Genomic DNA, 21,960 nt, shown 5'->3' on the forward strand with positions numbered 1-21,960 from the left:
TCCGTCTGTCTGTCCGTCTGTTTGTCTGTATGAACGCTGAGATCTCGGAAACTACAAAAGCTAGAAGGTTAAGATTTTCCACACATATTCTTGGGCTTCCTACGCAGCGCAAGTTTATTTCAGCCGAGTGTCACGCCCCCTTTAACGCCCACAATCGCCCACTAACGATTTTAAAATGTGTCTGGCGCCCACACCTTTAAAGATTTCCGAGAAGTATAAATGCAATTTTGTTGTGCATATTTATACCTATCGAAATGTAGAAGACATTTTTCAAATCGGACCATTCATTAAAAAGTTATACGCAATCAAAAAAATGGTATATATCCATCTCCCTCGCACTCCCTTTAGCCCAGTGACGGGTATTAGATAGTCGGGACACGAACCCGACTAAAGCGTTCTCTCTTGTTTTAATTTTAAAAAATCTTTGTTTGTATGAAAATTAAAAATTTCTAAAATGTCTAGGAATCAACATTGATAAAAATAATAATTCATATTGAACGTTGTCAGTGGCGAATCTAGGGTTTTCTTGTAGCGTGTGATATCAGAACAATTTTTTTGTTGCTTTCATTTTGAATACCTTGCATTTTTCACCCGATATCACCCTCGTCCCCGTGGATTTACTGATTTTTAACGGACTATCGTGGGAGATTTTTAGTTTTGACGATATATAAAACAAAGAGTGTGCAATAATAGTACAATAACTAAAACACTTTCTGTTTAAACATTTGGGCGCATTTATTTCATACGTATATATTTATTTTAGAGATTTATTTTACATGTATAGTTTTGTGTATGTTTATTAAATGACTCCAAGGTTACAATTTTCAGTTTGTCATTTTATAACTTTTTGTATTATACAAGAGCTGGGACACTTAAATTTACAAAAGCACATATTTATTTCGAATATGTACTTAATACATGAATAGCTTTAGGAAGCAATATATTTTATTTTACCACACCATATGCGAAGCGTAAATCAAGAAACGAAATATGGTAATCTGTATCTTATGTGCCAATACTTAAATAAATTGGTACATTAATTTTTTTGGTAACTACAATGGAACATTTTTTATTTATTTTTTAGACATTTAAATAGATAAGTTTTATGGATATTTGTGTATATATAAATGGATACATATTTTTGAGTCTTAGCTTTAGTTTAATTGCACTAAATATTTGCGTAAAATTGTTGGTGATCCATTATGCTAAACTTTGTTTTTGGCTTATTTTTGGTTTGTTGAAATGCTTGAATTGTTAATTTATCCAAGAGATGTGGGTTGTGGGCTAGTCCTCTTACCGACTGGATACTTACTTCCTAAAGCAGGAGATGGGATTGAAGTAGCATTGCCGGTATCTAACTTGACGTTTGCTCTCGGGCAGCCGATAAAGTTCGTTCACATTGCCATAGGTGGGACTCCTTAAATAGGCGCTGTAACTGCTATAAAATTAACCGGATGATCGGAGCTATTTACAATAGAGGATTGCTGTCTTCACTTACGTGGGTCTGTACTGAGCGAAGAGCATCTGCAGCCGGTCCATCGGAATGTTGGGATAGATTGCTTGGGCTGGCATGTCATAACCTCCTCCGTAGGCGCCTCGCACCTCATCGACGTCCTGTCCGTCAATTCCATCGGTGTCCTAAAAGGGCTTATCCGTTAAGCTTTGTTTTTTATTCATTCCAACTTTTTCTACTCACCGGTCCTGTTTCGCCTGCCGAGGGTCGTGCCTCGCTAAGGGCGAACAGAAGAGTCAGGAGCAGGCCGTAGCACAATAATATCTGCACGAATTTCATCATTTTGAAGCGGACTGGACAAAAAGTAAAGAATGGGGGCTTGTAATTATGACTGGATCGATTTTACGCTTTTCATTAACAAAATATTTAGAAATACTATTTTTACAAATTGTTAAAATGTTGTGAAAATATTCCTCCAATATATTTTTTTCTAATAAATACATTACAATATTTTAGCAAGCACTCTATTTTAATAGTGTGGTATTATTTTACAATTTTAATGTTTTAAGTATAAGCTGAACAAACATTTAAAAATATCACTTTTTTCACATTTTTATTACTACCCATTTTTAGTGATTTGCAGACTTTTTCCAAAGTTTATACCAATTAAGATAAATTATTCAATGGCAATATAGTTACGCACTTTTGTGTATACCAATTAATGCAAATGTTTGCACAACTTCAAAGGGAAACCCGACGACTTTAGCGCCGGCTAATCCCGAAGGGGATTATAAGGGGGGAATGAGCAAAAAAAAAGAAAAGTTCCACTAGCCACATTTTTAATTAAAGGTCAGATTTCAGTGGAATTGTTTTTTGTACTCATACTTATAATTTTATTACATTTCTGCGTCAGCAGAGCTTGAAAGGACTCGTAACAAAGCAGATTGGGGTGAATCAGAACACTTGTTGCCACAAACGTGACGTGCATATTTTCAAGAGAGCTGCAGAGGGAAAAGTACGCCTCAGACTCCGGTTTTTCACCTTAGCCCGGCTTAAGTGCATTTCCGCAATTAAAAACGGATATGGAACTGCAACTCAGGCGTTGCAACAGCCGCACTTAATGCATCCGTAATACAACGTCGATGGTGCAACGTGTGGCAGCCACACAAAAGCCGAAACACAAGGCCATAAAGGTCAAGCCTTGTTGGCCAAACTTTAATTGACTTTATCAGACATGTTGACATGGGTTCCCTTTATATAAATAAATATTGCAGAACTTATTGAGTAACTTTTATGGCCACTATCGTAACGGCTAAAGGGTAAAGTTGCCACATGAATTCCTTAAAAGATTAAAGTCAAAAGTTGAAGTCTAAATCAATATATGGGTTACCGCCGCTTAAAAGTTTTCGAAATGTAGTTAACTTTTGTAATGTTGCAAGCGACGTATTTAACTTTTTGTTCATCTCAACGTTATCTTTTCTAATTAATAAAACAAATTTAGCATCATAAATAAAGGTGTCAAAATAGTCAAGCAATTTACATATTAATTAAATGCATATTTTATCTGATTAAGTCTCCGCATTTCAGTGCATATAAAGTCCAAAAAATTCATTATTTTTATTACCTTCTCACTAGTATACCTAATTAATCAAACCTTTAATGTAATCGCAATTGACTTCAAAGGTAAAAACAAATGAAATACATACGATTTCTGCTCCCAGAAATATCATAGACAATTACAATCAGCAACTAATTTCATAAATTACACAAATTATGACATCATTGGTAATTGAAGTGGGTGTGAAATCAAAAAAAAAAATTCCAGAGGACATGAATAAATAAACAGCTTGAAAAACGAATGGGAACATAAATCCACGGGATACGTTCGCTTAGTCGGGAAAAATGAGGTCATCAAATGACTTTCAGTATCATTATCAGCATGCAACAGGTAAACGAGGCACAGAACCGTCGGGGCTGGCATGAAAAGCCATAGACGTGGCCAATCGAGGACCTCGACGATGTGGGCCGTAAACGTTAATGACTTGTCTCATTTGCTTGGTGCAGCTCATAAAATGTTGCTGCTCCTTGTAGGTTGTCCTGTAAAGGGAGTGTCTCCTTCCTTAATTTCAAGCAGCTGCTCATGTGAGTGCATCGGACTATGAAGGCTGTTATGGTTTGAAAAATCTGAATTTTAGATTAACTGTTTTTCTTAAAGAAATTTCAAGGAGCTTGAACTGAACACGGAATACCTACAACAAGTTCTGAATTTACTGGGAATAGTTTGACTATAAATAAATTACGATATTTAAAATGGAATCTGAACAAATATTAAAGTGTATAAAATTACTAGAATACAAATTTACCATCTACAAAAGAACAGTCAATTGTAAATAATTAACACTTACACCAACATTAATTTCTGCAACAAAAACGTTGATATATGTACATCTGGTAAAAGGCCAAACGGCATATGGATACAATTCCGGGCTTTGCTTGCATGAAGTGCAATCGAAACTCTTAAAACACTTTTCAAGTGGACATAGGCAGACTGAGATAATTATAATGCCCACAACCCGGCCTGTTCAACTTTGAGCTCATAAAATATTTGTTAGATTAAGCAGCTAGTGGGTGATAAATAAAAACTAATGACTGGGAGGCTAATTTCTGCCCACCATCGAGCTTTGCCTTCAGCTAGATGAAATGGAATAATAAAAGGCCAAAAGCAGACAGGGCCCGCCGCCATACCCTAAAGCCGGACCCAAAGGCAAACATAATCAGGACACATTTATTGCCACCGATAAATAATGCTCGAATGTTAATTGGAAATTTAATCTCGCCGCCGCAGCGAAAGAGTTGCAAGGGCTGAACAAGTGCTGAAAAGCGGTGGTGAGAAAAAAGAATAGGAAAATGCAATTTTCACGTGGGAATTTTAGTCTTTTCCCCCGCAATCCGCCTAATCCGGCAGCTTTTTTCCGGATCCACTTTGAGTTTCGTTCATTTTTTCGTCACATTTTCCGCCTGCGGCAAAAGGAACTTTAAAATTAGCTAAGAACAAATGTCGCTGGGCAAATATTTGCCAGAAGGACCTGGCGTGGGCTTCATTAATGTGTGCCTGACAGGAGCCGGTAGGACGATAGCCGTGTCCTTGGCCGTGTGATTTATCTGGTCATATGATATTTTCGAGGCAGCAAATTAAAATTACGTCAGTCAGTCAGTTAGCGAAAACTGGAAACTTCAGACATCTTCAAATACGTATCAAAATGTTTTTCATGTTTCCTTTTGGGCGCAGGGGTGTGGAGCACTTGAAGTTGTATCGAGTTTCTTCGGGATCTACTTTTTCTTTGCGGTTACGTTCTGATTTGCGGAAAATGCGGTTCAAAGTGGATGAGTTATTTACCCGATTAGATTAGAATTTTTGAAGATACGTGGGAAGTTGAACAAAAAATTTACGTTACTCTTGCAGCTATTTGTGGTTTCTAATCAATTCATTGTGTTCAATTAATAAAAGCCATTGCCAGAAGGTCAACAGTACCATTTTCTCTTCTTTGTTTAAGCCAGTTAATTATTTAAATGATATCCTTTGTCGTGTATTTAACCTAATTATACTATGTAGCTTTTTAATAAAACAAGATGCTCCTTCTTCTCCGCTAGATTTCACCCCATAAACATTTTCGTGGAAAATTATCTGCCTCATTGATGCCTACAAGCCCAAAGGGAAACCGCCATGAAAACTGTGGGCGTATTCTAATAAATATTAAATGCAATTTGATTGCGGTTTCGGCGGGAATCGACCAATCCGAACCAAGACAAGCCAAGTCGAGTGAAGTTATTTATTATCAGCAACTCGAATCGAGATTGAAGTCCAAATCAAATGAAGTGAATGTTTTGTGCGTTTGCCTGATTTTTCTACGCTTCATAAATAATTCACATAATTTTTAATGAGCAGAGGAAGCAGTTGCTCCTGTTTTGGTCTCTTATTAGGTGGCTCTGGAAAGGTCCCCAAGGAAATGGTTGTACTGGCATATTCAAAACAAAAATACAAAAAATACAAAAAAGGAGGAGGAAAGGAAACTGGATGGTAATATATGGCCTATGAACTGCATATATTCGTCAACTTGTGGGAGATATTCAAGGGCAAAGCGAACCTTTCTTTACCTTCCATGTTGTTAAAGGCCCATCAATTTTCAGGAACTTTTATGAACTCAATTTAGGGGGAACAGCGTTGAGTCAATTTAAACGAGAAATATACAAATGGCCTTCAGTTATTCAATTTTTGATTATACATTTTATAAATGTAACATTTAACTGTTCCCGTATGAATTTTTATACCCTTGTAGAGAGTATTATAATTTCAGTCAGATGTTTGCAACGCAGTGAAGGAGACGTTTCCGACCACATAAAGTATATATATTCTTAATCAGCACCAATAGCCGAGTCTATCTAGCCATGTCTGTCTGTCCGTCTGTCCGTTTGTCTGTCTGTCCGTCTGTCCGCCTGTCCGACTGTCCGCCTGTCCGCCTGTCCGTCTGTCCATCTGTCCGTCTGTCCGTTTCTATGCGAACTAGTCTCTCAGTTTTAAAGCTATCGCGATGAAACTTTCCCGAAAGTCTTCTTTCTATTGCAGGTAGTACATATGTCGGAGCGAGCCGGATCGGACCACTATATCTTAAGGCCCCCATAGGAATATTCAAACAAATATAAGAAAATTCATTGTAACTTTGTAGGAAGTAGGCGTTTTGATTCTTGACTACTTAAAAACAAAATTTAAATAAATAGAAACGCTGAATCTGGAATCTCTGGAACTGCACCGAGTGAGCATTACTTTATCTGCAAGGGTATATAAGCTTCGGCTGGCCGAAGGTAGCTTCCTTTCTTGTTTTTTATCTAAAAAGTTTGATAATTGATTATAATCAAAAACTTTATCTTTTAATAGACTTAAAATTTTTATTTTATTCTCATCGCAAGGAAAATGGTCTGAAATTTATTATTAAAATAATGCTAGCTACATTTGATCCATTTCATTGACTTTCATCTTCTTTATCCGATGTTATAGGTAAAACCCACATGATGTGATATCACCGGCAATAATTCTTTTGCCCTGCAATAATTAAACTGCGGCACAATTTCCGCGCCCACAAATTAATTCTGGGAGACACATAACTGCTCATTTCAATTAATTGCCAAAACCCCAATTGGCAAAGGTAAACACACTATTTGCTGAGCTGAATCTTCGATACTCACCGATACTTTGCGACTGGATTGGATTGGGAATCGCCGGCAATTAAATTGGCGACGGTGAATTAGAAAAATCTGGCGCCAGGAAATTTGTCAATCTGATAATTTCGCGAACTATTTGCGTTTGACTTTGCCGTGACGTGCAAACAACTATGAGTTCTAATGTGAACCTCTGAACTGATCCTTTGGCTGGGTTTACTTGTTGCTGCTGTCGCTCTCGATGTGAACGCCAAGAAGGGAAATTGGTAACTCGATGTTGGCGATGCCTGCTACTGGGCTTTATATACAAAACAGCAAACAGCACCCAAGGCAGCGACGCCGGCAGCAGCAGAACAGCAGCAGCAGCAGGAAGCTCGAACTGCCGGGAAAACCGGAGGCTGAGAGGGCGGTCCGTTGGGTGGCGGTAATTCGCTAGGGGGCGTCTGCTTAGGCAAAGCTTTATGCCTCATGTCAAGACGACACTGCAGCCAGCAGGACTTACACTTGTTTATTCTAGGTACCTGGCATACATACATGAGGTGGACAGATCCTTAAAAAATTGTACTCTCACGCATTGGATATCAGATATGACTAGGGAACTTTTAAGAACTTTTAAGGCCCCCCAATTATATTCTTAACTCTAATTGAAATATTACAAATATAAAAAAATGTTCAGTTAACGCTAACTTAGTTAATAAAACAGATTGCACATTTAAATTCAATCTTGGAAAAATCTTTTAGGTCATTCAAGGGGAATGAAAGCCCACTTTTATGGGCTATACTATACTATCGATTCCCAGTTGAAAATCTTAGCATTTAATAAAAATGGCCTTAGAGAATAATTTTTACTTTACACTTTTTATTCGTAATCACTTATTAACTAAAATAAGCTTTTGAATTTTTTATTAACAATAACGTTTTGTAGGACTGCTAAATGAATAATGATAATTATAATAATATTAAATAAGTTAAATGAGTCGCCTACAAAGAGCATCCCAAGGTCGCTTACACACTCAAAATGTCAACATCCAAGTGTTTCCTGCTCGTACAATGGGGCGTATGAACAATGTGCGACTTATTAATTCACCACACGGACATGGACACTGCGAGGCGAGTACGTGGACCACCCACAAGGACCCCCACCCACCAGGTCAGCGTGGTGAGTAGCAGCGAGTAACGGCACCTGTTGCTGATTAACTCGACTCATACGAAACCTGTTGCATACTTAGCAGCACACTATCTATGACGTACGAATTACAGAAAACGAGCCGAAATGCATTTGGACAGCAGGCTCAACGAGTTGCTTTACATCCGCCATTGATATATGGCCATTTGATAAGAAAATCGCGCCATGTGCAGAAGTGAGATTATAGCACAAACTCACACGAAAATATATATTTATGCCCGGTAATTGAACAATATAAGGTGGTTTTGCATCTAGGTATTTCCGCCACTAAAAGCAGTAATTATTAAATATTAATAATTAAATAATTTAACTTTAGCCAGATATAAAAGTTTTAAATTTCTAATTTTATTAAACAAATATTATATTATAGTTATTATATTAATCGTTGACCATTTGTAATTACAAAATAAGTATTAGGCATACATAAGAATAATAATATATATATAATACCTATATATTGTATAATATTCTTTATAACTAACTAAGGTTTGTCGGTGGCCGGGATCTAATAGTCTCAACAAATAAGTCATGGATTTACCACTTGTGTGTGGTTTTGGGAAGCGACTTTTGTTCTCGCTAACAGTTGAAGTCAAGCGCGGCCGGGCCATCAATTAACGGCGGCAATTGTATGTACATAAAAGTCTATTAATGTGTGCTTCAACAAACGCATTAATGGCCGCTATTGGCCAATAAAACTTTGCCATTCGACCAAGCCGAGGTGGCCAGGCAATAAACGTGCGTTGTACACTTAAACCGATCGCCAGTTCAGTTTAACAGTTGATTATTAGAAGGCAGTCGACCCACAGATAATATTATGCATTGACTTTGAGTTGGCAATCGGCGGTGGATAGTTTGAAAAAAGTTAGAGTGGTTGATTTGCATAGAAAGAGGACAAAGAAAGGAAGCGGAAAATCTTACCTGATGAAGGGGTAGCTAGTTGAAAGGAGGAATTGGAAAAGGGTTAAAAAAGCTGATGGGCAAAGCATTTCAATTTATTTATTATTATCCAATTTGTTTATAGTGACAATACTTAAACTTAGAGATCGCAAACAAATAAATGGTAATAATCAGGGACCGTAAATAACAGTTATTTGTGATTTTTATTTTAAAAGGCCTACTGAGATTTGTACAAGTTTTAATCAACAATTTAACTGGTTTTTATGCACTTTATAGACATGAACAAATAACAGTTAATTTGCTTTCCAGATTTGTTCAAATGCATATACTTTGTGGACAAGAGTAAAAAGAAAGTTATTTTTGACGTTTAAAACCAAATATCACAGTAGTCTTTTTAAAATAGAAATCACAAATAACTGTTATTTACGGTCCCTGGTAATAATATATTTATGATTTTATTCTTATATAAAAATTTATATGTTTAAAAACATGTTTGACTTAAAATTCAAATGAAGTTGTATTGTGTTTATCAATACCTATAGATATTTTTCAAATATATATTTCTTCATTTTTCTTAAACCAATTAAATTACTAAACATTATTTGTAATAATGCAATCCGACGGACGGACAGACGGACAGACGGACGTACAGACCAACGGACAGACGGACATGGCTAGATCGACTCGTCTAATGATGCTGATCAAGAATATATATACTTTTTGGGGTCGGAAACGTGTCCTTCGCTGCGTTGCAAACTTCTGACTGAAATCATAATACCCTCTGCAAGGGTATAAAAACAGTACTTTAGATACATCAATGAAGTTTGAACTTGCCTATAATTCCGCAATAAAATAGATATGGATCCTGATATTGACAACGGCATTGATAGGTAGTACTTCCGCTCGGAGCACGCCCTACCGAAAATAGATCGCAATGGGACACGAACTAAGGGCGTGCGATGGATTTGCCAGAGTTGCGATTTATGGCTATGTCAATCAGCATTAGGCAGGATAGGTAGGATTACCTGTCTACCCGAAATTACCCTCAAATATCCAGAATTTATATTCCCATACAAGTATGGGTGTTTGAATTAATTTATTTATGAATGCCGTTGGACTTATCGTTGGGTGTTTATTTATAACGCAGATTCACAGTGAGCTACAAATGCACAGATACAGTTACAGATACAGATACTAGATATAGATACCTCTAGATTAAATTACAGAACTCGGGGATTTCAGTTAATTGCGCGAACAACTCTCACATCAGCAACGAAAGGAATGCGAAACTGTTTTTTTTTTGTAGTCACCTCTTTGAAAATCAGTGAGTATTTTCAATATAGTTTCGGCTTTAAGCCCACTCCAGTGGCGGATTTTCTGCTGGATTTTAGATTGATGTTATTTTAGAAACAGCTGACGGCATTGAAATAGCAACGCCAGTACGCTCGGCCACCGCCGGATCCGGATGGTTGGATACGCCGGGGACCAGCTGGGGAACCGGAAATGGTAGAGGTTCCAGATCGATCTGCGCCCGCTCTTCTCTGAAAGCTCTTTGGCATTAACTGAAATTTTCTTACACATCGCGCTGCTAATTTTATGTCTTATATTGCAATTTAGGTGTTATGTTCCAACTTACTGTTTCGCCAGTGGCGCGATTGATCTGGTTCAAATCTTTGAAATCATAATCCAACATTGTTCCCGAATCATCATCGCTGTACATTCCTGAATTTTACGATACGTTCAATTTATTTTCTCTAACACGGCACCATATCATAAGACACTTACCATCCTCCCTCACTTGATGAGGTTCCAGTCCGTTGTGGTACTCGCCAAATTTACCGTTAAGAATGTTTTTGTCCCCGAAGAACTCGCCAATCCGCTGTTCACTGCGCTCCTGTTCGAGGGCATGATGCAAGGCGACCATCAATCGATCCAAAAGTAAAGCTGCCCGTTTAGGGACCACCATCTAAAGGGGGAAAAAATATACAGTAAAGTTATGAAATATTTTGGGAAGCATCTCAGTTCAGAAAATGGGTGGATTTAAACCGTGTAATATTATCAAGACAAAATATATCGTACTATTGATACTTCCTTAAAACATCAAAAACTTATCTCGAAGGGTATTAAAAAACCTCTTACTTTTACTAAGCTTTTGCATGGACCAAAAATATTATTAAATTTTGATTTTTATTTTTATTTTTAAGTCGTACTACGATTTTTTTCCCCCATTTACAATTTTTGTATAAACCTTAAACATTTTCTAAACCACAAAAACCATATATTGCATACATTTAAAGTAAAGACTTTTATGTGCCACGTTAGAAACAATTCCTTAACTTCGTTTTCAATTAGTTTAATGTTTTTCCAGGGACCTGAAACCGACTTCCCACGCATCCAACCTGGCCCCTCAGAATTTTAAATTTGAGGCTAGAAGTGTTTTTGTCCGAGCGAGCCCTCATTAGACCCACCAGTAGTATGCACCTGGCATAATCAAAGTGATGTGACATCAGCTCGTCTTTCAGGTGGGGAAAATGTAGCTTAGGGTCAAGCCGAAAAGCAATCAAATGAAAAATATACAATTTCAAATTGTGTGTAAGGTGATAGGGCTTCAAAACAGAGAGTGTCCACCAACCCACGCGGACAACTCACACTTTGTGCGTTTTTAGGGGATTTCGCTTACCGGATACTCGTCGTAGCCCTCGTCGGCTGGGGCGCTAAAAATCTCCTCCGGCTGGCTGGGAGCCGACCTTCCGCCCGCCCGCTTGCCATCCGCCGGAGTAGCATTGGCCCCCGGCAATGTCACCTCGCCCGCTGCACTGCCGCCAATGGAGAGCAGCTTGTCCGGGGATCGTTTTTCGCCCGGGTACCTCATCAATTGCCGGCACATGTGCAGCTCGAAGTTCTGGATGAGGACGAGCAGGACAATCAACAAGGCTGGCAGGTGGTAGGTTCTGCTGGCGGGGCAACCGTAGCCCTCGTTCCGGCTTCGGGCCAGACTCCTGAGACTCCTCTTCCTGGCCGATTGGCGCCTGGCTGCATCAGCATGCACTGGTCTCGGCCCAGGTGGGTGATGCATTCTGGTTCGGCTCCTGGGCGGGGAAACTAATTAATGTCAATGCCGGTCCTGCGTTCGACAATTTTGAAAAATCAACTGAAGCGTTGGCTTTATGCGTTCGACGCTTTTATAGCAGCCAATTTCTTGGCTTTGCTGGCTATTTCCCTTCTGCTCGTTTTATTTTTTACAGTAATGAAGCATTATAGACGCTTGTTAATCTGGATGGAGCTGGTCCAACAGTGAAATGCTTTTTTCATACTTTGATTTACGACTGGTGCTCCCACTCGGCGTCCTTGTTGTTGCTCCTTGGCCGGGGATGTGGCGTGGCTGTTGCTGTAATTATTGAACACCGAAATCCATGTTCTGCCTGCAGCCAAGTTATTAACGCACACACATCTACCACAAATATGTGGGAGGCTGGGGGCTGTTGGTTGCAGCCTGTTGCGCTTTTTCGGTAGGTCCGTCTAATGAGCGGAATGTGAATGTCCTTTGGCCCGATTCGCCTCTACTTGTTGCTTGTTAAGCCCAAAAAATGAGAGGCTGGCCAAAGGGATGGGTTGAAATTGGGGTGGGAAAGCCACGAACTCAGTTGACTCCTCGCTGCATGTGTCCTCCCATTTGCGTCCCTGTATGCCTGTCCTGTGTGGAGCGACTTAAGTATTTTGCATGTTAAAGAACCCTTTAAATATGGTGCATCCATATTCAAAGGAAGATTATTTTGGATTACTGCTCATTAAAATGCAAACTAACGTGTTCAGTTTCGAAAGTGCGTAATCAATACCTTTTTGTACGAGAATCTTGAGCAGTCCCTTACAAAAATGCCGGACTATTAAGACCTAGAAGTAAACCACTTTTAGTTGCCTGATATTTATTTAAAATATGTCCTTATTGTTTTTAATCTAAATAATTATTGAAATTCTGATTTCCGTTTATACCTGTACATATCGCCAATATTACATTTTTGTATTTTCATTAATATAATGAGGTGAATTTTCCGCCACAATAAGTTGAATTCCTGCTATGAAGAAACAGCAGGGGTTATAAGCATCAAAGTTCATTGGTCACAAAACATTTCTAAGCAATAGGATTCCATCGATTAATTACCCAGTGTGGGTCACTTAAACATGCAAATCGCAATAAAAGTCCGTAAAAAAGGCATAAATTATAGTTCAAGGCATTCTGTGGTTTAAGTGAGTTTAACTTAAGTTGGTAAAATAGAACAAAAGTTAAATAAAAAAAAGTTCAAATGAAATATTTTTAGGAATGTCGTATTGTAGTTTTTCTACTTTTACCGAGACCGGCTAACTTAGTTTATGTAACAACATAAATATTTAGCATTAAAAATATTTAGCGATAAAATAGATATACTAATTTTTGAAAAAGGTCATATGCTTGTGCTAAAGTTCTAAAGTAGAACTTCTAATTCCTAAACAAATATTCAAATTTTTCTATTAAGGATTTCTTTTTAAGGATTAAGACTTACATTTGACTATGATTTCCCCTACTTTTCAAGTTAACATAGAGACCAGAAAGCGGGTCTTAAAGTTACCCCATAAATATATATTTTTTAATTTTTATACCCGTTACTCGGTATATTGTATTCGTGCAAAAGTATGTAACAGGGAGAAGGAAGCGTTTCCGACCCTATAAAGTATATATATTCTTGAACAGGGTCACTAGCTGAGTCGATCTAGCCATATCCGTCTGTCTGTCCGTCTGTCCGTCCGTATGAGCGCTGAGATCTCGGAAACTACAAAAGCTAGAAGGTTGAGACTTTCCACACACATTCTTGGGCTTCCTACGCAGCGCAAGTTTATTTCAGCCGAGCGCCACGCCCCCTCTAACGCCCACAATTGCCCACTAACAATTTTAAAATGTGACTGGCGCACACACCCTTAAAGATTTCCGAGAAGTATAAATGCAATTTTGTTGTGTATATTTATACCTATCAAAATGTAGAAGACATTTTTTAAATCAGACCATTCATTAAAAAGTTATGCGCAATCAAAAAAATGTTTTATTTCTATCTCCCTCGCACTGCCTTTACCTGAGTAACGGGTATTAGACACAAACCCGGCTATAGCGTTCTCTCTTGTTTTTTTTTCCTAGTGCCAACTCTTTTTTGCTAATTTCTCCGAGTGTTATTTTCCAAGCATCCCTGGAGCATCTGTCACGGATAAGGACACGCGCCTGCGCCCGAACCCACCACCCGAGTAACGGGACTGTCAAAACACTGGGAGAGCGGGAGAGTGAAAGAGAGCCAGTAATCCTCCAGTCAACTGGGAGCCTGCAGCCTCCGAGTCCGAGTCCGATTCCTATGGAAACCCAGTGTGCGATGAGGAGCCAACTGAAACGGAAACAACATTTGCAGTAATTCGCAACGAAAGCGTGGAAATTGAAAACTCAAACAAAAACAACATCACTTACTGGGGAAAAAAGAAGGACGAAGGAGATGCGGAGGCAAGGAGCCGAGCAAGTGCAGTCGTGTGAAAATTGTTGTATCGAAAGTGCATAAAATGTGGCCCACAAACAATTAGCGCAATAAGCAGAGCACGGAAAACAAAACAAAAGTCGGACTAACTAGAAAGCAAACAGGATGTCAAGGACTTGAGCCGAGGGGCGAAAGGGGGCCTGAGCGGCGGCGGATAAGGGTGCCAAGAAGGGCGAGACTAACGGGACTTAGGGCGCATCAGGATCCGCAAGTGTTGCCAAGATGCGTACCTACTACACTGCGAAGGATATGCGAAAATACGGCGATTTGAGCTATGAGTAAGTACCGAAATGGGGAAGCCCCACATTCAACATCAAAGGATTCCAAAAAGGGAGGTCGGTTTTCGGGTGTTGAGGACAGAGGACAGGTGTGTCATTGTGTGTCATCGCTTGTTTGCTTGGAGCTTCAAAAGCCGAATGCCATTTCAACGCTTATCCTCTTTCCTCGTCCTTTAAAGCCATTCGATTCCTTCTCTTTTCGTGTGCCTGCTCGAATAAAATGCAATTCCATGTGTCAACTGAAAATTTGTTTTTTTGTTCACAATCGGATAGATTGAGGAGGAAATTCTATTGAATAAATTTCTTTTGGCCAAAGAAAAAATAAGAGTTGCAGGTGCAGAAATGAGATAAAACTTAAGGTACTCTCTGACTTATTTATTCTTTTAATGATTTAATTTATAGGCATTTTAAAAATACTTTTAAATATTTGTTCTTTTTATACTCTCTTTCAAATTTTTTTCCAAACAGGAAAAATTATTAAATTAACAATAGCTTTCAAAATTATCTTATCATCTTAAGATCATACCATTTTTTCACAGCAAAAGTTTTTGAGTGTTCAATTTTTATTGCCTACTTTCTTGGGCATTCTTCGACTGCATATTCATGAGCTAGGCCAGGCTTAAATTTAAATACATTAACAGCATCACGTTCTCCTGCAATTCCTGCCACAGGAACTTAACTTCAAGGGATGCGGTAGGTGGGTCGTTGGACCTCCAAGTGGATTGAGGATGGTCTAGGTGGGCAGGGCAGCGGATTAAGGACTTTCGGCTGAGTGGCCACTCAGAACGCTTCTCTTGTCTCGGGCATTCATTATATTGTTTGTTGCCGTAATTAATGGCTGTCAGCATAAAAAGCTGCTAAGCTCTGTACAGAATACAATGAACCTACCACAAAGATTGTGGTAAATATGGAAGGGTCAGCGGGTGATGGGAGGAACTCAAGTAAGTTACGAAGGCAATGAACCAAAATCATTCAAACAAAATTGCAGTAGTGTTACTCAGAGATAATAAAGATTAAAAATTAGAGGTAATGAAAAAAGGACACCTAATTCCTGGTATGATAAGAAAAACTAAAGCAAAAATTCACAAAGCTAATTGAGCTCAATATATCACATATATTGACTATATCTCAAACACCTCCCCTTGGCTTTTCCTGCTAGACATAAAAATCAACTTAATCACTATCCGGTTGCTTTTCAACAGAGGCAAATACCTGCTGGATCCGAAGTTTATGACCAAGAGGGACCTGCAGCAATACTACCGCTACTACAACATGAACAAGGGTCGCGGTCAGTTCAAGAAGATAGTGATTGTGATCTTCTGCCTCTGCGTCTTTTCCTACCTGTGCGTGGACTATAATCTCAGGACGAAGCTGCTCCGCTTCCGCGATGGCTTCGATTTTATGGCCCGCATCGAGGACCATTACGGCGTTAATGTGACCACGGCCTACTTCGTGGACACTCCCGGCTGTCGGATGCCGCACTTCGAGGTCACCGACGACACCATTGCCCAGTTCATGTTCAAGCCGCGTCCCTACAGCTGCAACCGAGCTCTCGTGCGGACTAGTGACACGGTGCCCGGGGAGCTGCACCTCAATCTGGATGCCAGTGACCTCCTCACCTACTACAACATAAGCGACCTGTCCTCCGTTAACTGCAACTTAACGGAGGTTAGACGGAACACCGATTCCAGTAACAGCTACAGTCCGGCTGTGAGCTTTAAGCTGGATAAGGTGGTGAAACTGCCGCCCGGCTTGGAGTTCTTTTGCATGCGGTGCTACGACTCCTCGGACAAACTTTTCTACAAGGACTGCCACTTTTTGGCGGTGGAAAAGCCGCGTGTCAGACCGCCAGCCAAATCCGTAACCGATAGGGTCAGCTTCAATAAAAGCAAGGATGAGCCGGAACGTCTTTCGGTGATGATCCTCGGCATGGACAGTCTGTCGCACTTGAATTTTCTGCGGCAGATGCGCCAGACAGCGAGCTACATCCGGAAACATTTGTCGCACGTGGAAATGTGGGGCTACAATAAGGTGGGCGACAACACCTTCCCCAACATAGTGCCCCTGCTGAGCGGTCTGGATGACCAGGAACTAAATCTGGCCTGCACACCCAAAACGATGAAGTCCTACGATCGATGCTTGTTCATTTGGAAGCGCTACCAGCAGCTGGGCTATCGCTCCGTTTTCGCCGAGGATGTGGCCCTGCTGTCGGCTTTTAATTACAACCAAAACGGATTCAGGAAACAGCCCACGGACTACTATCTGCGCCCGATGATCATGGAAATGGAGAAGGTTCTGGCCTTCAAGAAGGACCTCAACATGCACCTGTGCATGGGCAGCCGGCGGACGGCGGATGTGCTACTGGAGTACCTGAGGAAGCTGGTGCCGCGAATGAGCCGGGATCTCTACTTCTCCTTCTTCTGGACGGTGACCCTCACGCATGACTACTTCAACTTCCCCTTACTGCTGGATCAGGCCATGTTGACGCAATTGACGCAGCTACAGGATTCGGGAGTGCTTAATCGGACAGTGGTGATGCTGCTGTCCGATCACGGACTACGTTGGGGTTCCTTTCGACGAACCTACCAGGGAATGATGGAGGAGCGCCAGCCCCTGATGATTATGTTGTATCCACCGTGGATGAACGAACGCTATCCGGAGGCTATCGCCAATCTGAGACTAAATGCCCGCCGCCTAACCACACCTTTCGATGTCCACGCCACGATGGTGGAACTGCTGAGACCACGGAATCTGGAGGCGGATCAGCTGCTGCGCAGATCAGCCGAGCTGGATGAGCCGGACAGCACGCTGCCGAGGGGCATCAGCTTGTTCCTGCCCATCCCGGCGACGAGGACCTGCGAGCAGGCGGGAATTGCCGCCCACTGGTGCACGTGTCACCAGCGCCAGGAGCTGCAGACGAACGATCCCAGGGTGCAGCGGGCGGCGCGGTATTTGGTCCGTCTGATCAACAACCGGCTGAAGGACAGCTCCCAGTGCAGGACCCTCTACCTGAACTCCATTTTGCAGGCCCTCATTGCGGCGCCGCACTCGAAGATCGTGAAGAACATATCCACGGACTACGCGGTGGACATTACCCTGCGCCTGCAAACTAAGCCAGGATTGGGGGTCTTTGAGTCCACGGTCCGAATGACGGGATATACGACCGTTCTCACGGGCACCATTAGCCGGCTGAATTTGTACGGAAGCCAGAGCTACTGCCTCAACGATCCGGCCCTTAAGATGTTCTGCTATTGCCACAGATAAGGCGGCAATCGAATTGGTTTTTTTTTTCGGGATGGGGTGTTAGTTGTCGAAGACTTCGAACCCGTAGCCATAGCCATAAAATCTAGTTTATTTCTATGAAATAGCCACTGTTTGTAAAAATACTAATCCAATTTTAGCCTTTGCCGTAAGGAGTTCCCTGTCTTATGCACCTATATAGCCACGGTAGTGTAGAAGTACTTGTTTATTTCCCATTAACTTAGAGGACAATAAACTGAATAAACTAATAATCGTATTATCCGCGGAACTACTTTGTGTGTATGTAAAATAATTGATAAACTATTACTGATGGCAAGGGGAATAGAGGACTTATAAAAGAATAATCGTATACGTTAGATGTGGTATGTAAATGAAATATACCATATTGAGTAGTAATACTAAGTCCACTTCATCATTTTAAGTTGCAATAAGTTAAAAATTAAATTTAAAAACCAAACTAGATAATAGTTTGGCAATATTAAATAGGTCAATTACAAACCCCTCTATAAAAACGTAAAATTTGGTTAAAAGCGCCTTTGAACAATTTTAAAATGTTCGGTATTTTTTAATTATTATACAAATTATAAAAGTTTTTAATATTATGAAATTACAAATGAAATATGTATTTTTATAATTTTCATTATTACATTTATAGACCAATGCACATTTATATTTTTGGTGATTGACAATTTAAAAATAAATAATAAACAATTTCAAATACTCTTGTATTTCTCTTTTGTCTGGCTTCCGCCGTATTCTATTCCATATAAGGATTTGATATCAAGGACCTTGAGACATAATAAGTTATATAATAATAATTCATTGTTAATGATTAAGTTTCAATTTATATACTTTTTTTCAGGGACCGTAATCATTATGAGTTTTATTTTAAAACTCACTTAATAATCATTATTTTTGAGCAAAACAAATAAAACTAAAAAATATTCATTACTTTTGAGTTTTAAAATAAAAATCAAAAATCATTATTTCTGATCGGAAAAAATAAAACTCAAAAATAATGATTATTGTTGATTTTTATTTTTTTCGCTCAGAAATAAAACTCACTTGGACGCCACGGCTTTGCTGTACCGATTTTCGGCGTTTTTTTGCATTTACCTATGTAGCGAATGCAGACGTACCACCTCTGAAAAAAAAAATTGAGCTTGGCTTCTGCATCCCGTTAAATGGTATCATTCTTTTAGTCAGTAAAGGAGATACTTCTACACAGAGAAAATTCTGACGTTCTCATCTGTGTTGAAAATGTTCTTAAAAAAAGAAAGGCCTTTTTCAAGTTCAAAATGGTCTAAATGTGCTTGAATTAAGTTGAATTGGTTTTTAAAATCTAGTTGAGCTTAAAAAGTTCTTGAAATAAGAACGAATCGTTATTATTTTAGCACATGTTTCTTAAATCAAATCGATTTTGTTCTCAAAAACCATAATATCTCAAAATGTTCTTAGTTTGAGAACGAAAGGGACTAAAGAAAGAACAAAACTGAAGTTGCATTTCAACTTAAAATGATTCAAAACTATTCTCAAATTTTTGTGGATTTCCTAGAACGCGTTAGGATGTTTTCGTTTGACACCTAGCGCGCATTAGGCCATTTTCCTTTGCTCCAATACGACCTTACCATTAGATTTGCCCTTTTCGTTTTATATATAATTCCCAACTGGGTCTAGCCCTTATGAACCAAGCCCAAGTCAGATGGAGACTTTAAGATTTTTTTCTGGCTTAAATCTTTAATAAACTTCCACACTAGCTGGAAGTCAAGTGCAACCCGCACATTTAAAAAGTGTAGGATTAAGTCACTTTTGGAAAAGGTAATTGGATAACTACCTTCTAGAATTTACTTATAAATTACTTTTAATCCTAAAAGACTAAATCTTTAGCTAAAATCAAACTCAAAATGCTATAGAATTGAGAGCAAAATGTTCTGGAAATAGAACAAATGAACTTATTTTTGTATCCATTTTATTTATAAATGTTCTTGAATTAAGGACAAAATCAACTTGAAAATAGAACGAAATGAACTTAATGTCAGATTTTTAGCTAACACCATTTCGTTCTGATGTTGAGAACATTCGAGTCGAAATGAGAACATTTGTGCTTACCCGGTTTTTAAGAACGAATGTTCTTAATTTAAGTGCAATGTTCTTTTTTTTTTTTTCTCTGTGTAGCCTTTGTTTATGTTTATGATGTCTTATGTTGTTTATGTATTAAGACATGGATTTCAGTCTAAATGCTCTTTTCCTTCTCATTCTAGAAGAACTACTTAAGGCCGCGAGTTCTTCAACACAACCTGGAACCACATTTACCAAAATACCACTACTTTTTCATATCTTCAGTAGTCCACTAATCTAGGTATAGAAAGTATCCACACAATCAGCTCCTCTTCTTCTTAGGAATTCGCGGTTTTTGAAGAGTCGATTAAAATGTCAAACGATTTATAAGAAAAATGTCCTTGGAGAAAGTATCTTCTTCATAAGAATTCGCGGTTTTTGAAGAATCGATTAAAATGTGAAACGAACTATAAAAAAAGGTCCTTAGAGAAAGCATCCACTTCTTCTTAAGAATTCGCGGTTTTTGAAGAATCGATCAAAATGTCAAACAAACTATAGAAAAAGGTCCTTAGATTGAGTATCGTCTTCTTCTTAAGAATTCGCGGTTTTTAAAAAATCGATTTCAACATAGAACCTACTTAAAGACATAGGTCTAAATGAGTGACTAAAATGAGTGAACATACAGATACGATTTTAATTATGTTATTAGGAACGCGTTCAGGTATTAAGTAATCAGCTCAACTTTCCCAGAGCGAACAGGGAGATATATGTCAGTATTCATAAAGTAACATTGGATCTATAAGTTATTAATAAAAACAATTTATTTATTTTCGTGCGGTATCAATATGGGTCGCAAGCGTAATACTACCCTACTCAACTTTTTATACCCTTGTAGAGGGTATTATAATTTCAGTCAGATGTTTGCAACGCAGTGAAGGAGACGTTTCCGACCACACAAAGAGTATATAGTCTTGATCAGCATCACACTTATAAAAATAATTTTCTACATTTTAGAAAATCGCCCTAAAAAAATTTTCGCCCTTGAACTGAGAAAAATTTTCTATTTTCACGACAAATTTGCCATAAATTCAAGGCAGGTGACCATAAAAAAATATTTTTAGGGTTAATTTTTCTATTTTTCTAATATTTAGGGCGATTTTTTTCGATTTGCTTCGTTTTGACCTTTTCTAAATCCAACGGCGAATTGCCCTAATTTTTTTTCTAAAATTTGTCTAAATACAAGGGCGATTCGCCTTAAAAATCACTCCAAAAGTGTGAAATTCGGTAGCCCAGCGGTCTAATCACTTGCGCTTTCAACTTTGCTATATGAGGACTAAGGTCGTGGGGTGGTGGGTTCGAACCCTGTGTGATTCAACTTGATTTTTATGTTTTTTTTTTTTGTAAATGTTCTAATACTAAGGACATTTTTTCGTCCGAATTTTAAATTAAAGTAGTCTTTAAACCTTAAAAACGTATGGGAGTTCTGAGTTAAAAGCATACTTTGTGTTTGCTGGCAAGAAAACGGGACTAATTGTCACAGTCGTCAGGAAAAAAATATTCGGTTTAGTTGCCTTTAGTCAAATTATAACGTAGACCTCAGGAAAATAAGATGTCTGCAGAGTTTGTTCGTTGTCTTGCGCGATGGGTCTGTGGTGCAGCGGTAGGACGTTAGACTCTAAACCGAGAGGTCGTGGGTTCGATTCTCGCAATGACCAAAAAAAGTAAGTTGTTTTTTCTCCTCATATTTATTTACCTAATTCGTTTACAAACATGATTTTTCAGTTCTAACGGCTGTGTTGTATAGATCGGGCCCCCCTCCTAACGCAGCTCCCATATAAGCTACACACCAATACAATAATATGCAACGGTCTCCTCCGTCGGTGTTGTTTAATTAAAGCAGTCCCAGTTCCCAGAATATACACGACTAAAATTCATGCTTCCCAAATTCAGTTAAGCATGCTCAAACACGATTTTTTACAATTTGCATAATTTTTTAGGGCATTTGCCTTTAAAAACAGAAAGTTCGCCCTTACTTTTAGAAAAATACGCCTTAAACTTAGGGCAAAT

The 21,960-nt window shown here is 39.0% G+C and overlaps 3 protein-coding genes across 5 annotated transcripts; 1 reads left to right on the top strand and 2 right to left on the bottom strand.

Annotated features, from left to right (window-relative positions):
• Positions 1 to 734: 734 nt before the first annotated feature.
• On the bottom strand, positions 735 to 6,926 carry AstC (Allatostatin C). 3 transcript variants are annotated; one of them, XM_017159435.3, is made up of 4 exons: positions 6,695 to 6,926; positions 1,697 to 1,806; positions 1,499 to 1,638; positions 735 to 1,429 (listed from the first exon to the last, which is right to left on the bottom strand). In XM_017159435.3, exons 2-4 carry the CDS (start codon positions 1,793 to 1,795, stop codon positions 1,309 to 1,311), a joined length of 360 nt encoding a protein of 119 aa, XP_017014924.1. In that variant the 5' UTR covers positions 1,796 to 1,806; positions 6,695 to 6,926; the 3' UTR covers positions 735 to 1,308. The 3 variants fall into 3 exon arrangements, with proteins under 3 accessions (XP_017014924.1, XP_017014916.1, XP_017014908.1); XM_017159427.3 differs by having other exon boundaries at positions 735 to 1,435; XM_017159419.3 differs by having other exon boundaries at positions 735 to 1,438.
• Positions 6,927 to 9,886: 2,960 nt separating this feature from the next.
• Positions 9,887 to 11,878, bottom strand: AstCC (Allatostatin double C). Its single transcript, XM_017148011.3, has 4 exons — positions 11,431 to 11,878; positions 10,536 to 10,716; positions 10,387 to 10,472; positions 9,887 to 10,312 (listed from the first exon to the last, which is right to left on the bottom strand). The coding sequence occupies exons 1-4, from the start codon at positions 11,824 to 11,826 to the stop codon at positions 10,154 to 10,156; spliced, it is 822 nt and encodes a 273-aa protein (XP_017003500.2). The 5' UTR covers positions 11,827 to 11,878; the 3' UTR covers positions 9,887 to 10,153.
• Positions 11,879 to 14,145: 2,267 nt separating this feature from the next.
• LOC108061521 (uncharacterized) lies at positions 14,146 to 18,103 on the top strand. The gene is made up of 2 exons (XM_044393495.2): positions 14,146 to 14,574; positions 15,777 to 18,103. The coding sequence occupies exons 1-2, from the start codon at positions 14,519 to 14,521 to the stop codon at positions 17,836 to 17,838; spliced, it is 2,118 nt and encodes a 705-aa protein (XP_044249430.1). The 5' UTR covers positions 14,146 to 14,518; the 3' UTR covers positions 17,839 to 18,103.
• Positions 18,104 to 21,960: the final 3,857 nt, after the last annotated feature.

This window comes from Drosophila takahashii, chromosome 2L (assembly GCF_030179915.1).
Source record: "Drosophila takahashii strain IR98-3 E-12201 chromosome 2L, DtakHiC1v2, whole genome shotgun sequence".
Taxonomy (NCBI): domain Eukaryota; kingdom Metazoa; phylum Arthropoda; class Insecta; order Diptera; family Drosophilidae; genus Drosophila; species Drosophila takahashii.